The sequence below is a fragment of the Pterocles gutturalis genome, unplaced genomic scaffold (genome assembly GCF_000699245.1).
Source record: "Pterocles gutturalis isolate BGI_N339 unplaced genomic scaffold, ASM69924v1 scaffold1771, whole genome shotgun sequence".
Classification (NCBI taxonomy): Eukaryota; Metazoa; Chordata; class Aves; order Pterocliformes; family Pteroclidae; genus Pterocles; species Pterocles gutturalis.
In genome coordinates, this window is record NW_010097429.1 from 1 (window position 1) to 1633 (window position 1633).

Consider the following 1633-nt stretch of genomic DNA (forward strand, 5'->3'; position numbering starts at 1 on the left):
CTGCCCACGGGCCTCACCCACGCCAGCCACGGGCCCCCGGTGGGTTGTGCCAGTGTCCCAAAGCAGACCCACACTGGTGCCAGAGCCACCTCCCGGGCGTTGACCTTGTGCTGTTCAACCTCCTGGAGCATCCTTCCTTTGGCACAGGCTGCCCCATGCCCAGCGCTGGCACCACAGGTGACACAGGTGACAAGGTGCTGGGGTGCCCACAGGAGCAGCCCATGCTGGGAGAACTTTTTGACACGGGTATATGTCCCCCTCCCAGCCGTGTGGGCATCACTGTCACAGCCCCTCACAGTGGCACGAGCCCCGGCTGTGTCAGCACATATCACGACATATCGTGACACACTATGACACACTCATGGGTCTGGGGGAGAAGGGGCGGGACGAGCAGAGCTGGGAACCAGCAGACCCTCCACGTGGTGCTGCTTAAGGAGAGATTAAATGGAAATCCTTTCTATTTATTGTAATATTTCTCAAGGTTTAGTAAATAATTGATGCTGATCCCTCCTTGATTTCCTCGGGGGCCAGCGTGCGGTTCTGCTGAATTGAAGTTAACGACGCGTGACGAGCCGGGAGGAGGTGGAGCGGGCGGACACTGGGCACACCAGCCCCGGGGCTCGACCAGAGCTGCCCTGGCGTGGGTGGGAGCGAGGAGCACCTGGCTGCGGGCTCCTGGGGAACCTCTGCAGATCCATTTCTCCTGCCCTCACTGGTCCCCTCAATTTACAGCATGCAGAGCAGATTCCAGGGTCTACAAACAGCTACAGGCTTTATTGGCCCTTTGGATCCATAGCTGATGCTGAGCATCACGCGTCCGCCCGCGGCGAGGGGACACACGAAGGCACCGAGGACAGCAGCAGAGCCATTTGCCATCGGCATGGTGCTTGCACGAGCAAAGGGGGAAAAGCTGCTCCTGTCCCAGCTGGCAGTCTGGGGACGGTCACTGCGCTGCTGTGGTGGGGCCAGCTGCTTGGCGGAGTCGTGCACGGTGTCCGTGTGTCGGTGTGATGTCTGGTTCCTGCAGCACCATCACGTGCAGCCGGCAGAGCTCCAGGGCTGCCCTCGCCTTACCTGCGTCTGCTCAGGCACCCACGGGCCTCTCCTGGGGGCTTTGTTGGGTTTAGTCATTTGTCACACGGGTCGACTCTTGAGGGCTTGGGGACTTGGCAGGCTTCAAAAGCTGCTGGGCCAAGGGGAGGGCAGATCAGTTGGGACGGGTGAGCTCACAGCTCCTCTCCTCTGTGGAAAGAACAGACACCCTCAGGGATGCCCATGGGTGGCCAGCACCCACCTGCCACCGAGTGTGCCCACACCCCTGGGACACCCCGACATATGCCCATGGCCCCAGGAAGGAGAGTTCCCAGGGATGTGTCCCCTTCCCCTTTAGAGCCATCGAGGTCCTGGCTGAAGAGTCTGGTGGTGGCATCACCAATGGTCACCTGTGGGACTAGCCATCCCTGGACACGTCTCCATCCCCCTTCCCCTCCCAGCGCCCCATCAGACAGTGGCCAGGGTGGGAGCCGGGGCCCGCGGGGCTGCCACACACCTAGTCTGGGACTTGTTGTCCTTCTCCTCCGCCTTGAGGTGGCACTGGCAGGGGGGGGGGGTTCTGTAGTTGAGGGGGGGCTTT

At 61.5% G+C, this 1633-nt stretch overlaps 1 protein-coding gene across 1 annotated transcript in view; it reads right to left on the reverse strand.

Moving 5' to 3' along the window:
• Positions 1-1500: 1500 nt before the first annotated feature.
• The window catches only part of LOC104471167 (gap junction beta-3 protein-like), an 859-nt gene continuing 726 nt past the window's right edge, over positions 1501-1633 (reverse strand). Inside the window, exon 2 of the mRNA XM_010086449.1 lies at positions 1501-1629. Coding sequence (XP_010084751.1) covers positions 1501-1629 — 129 coding nt within the window. The remainder of the gene's footprint in view (positions 1630-1633) is intronic.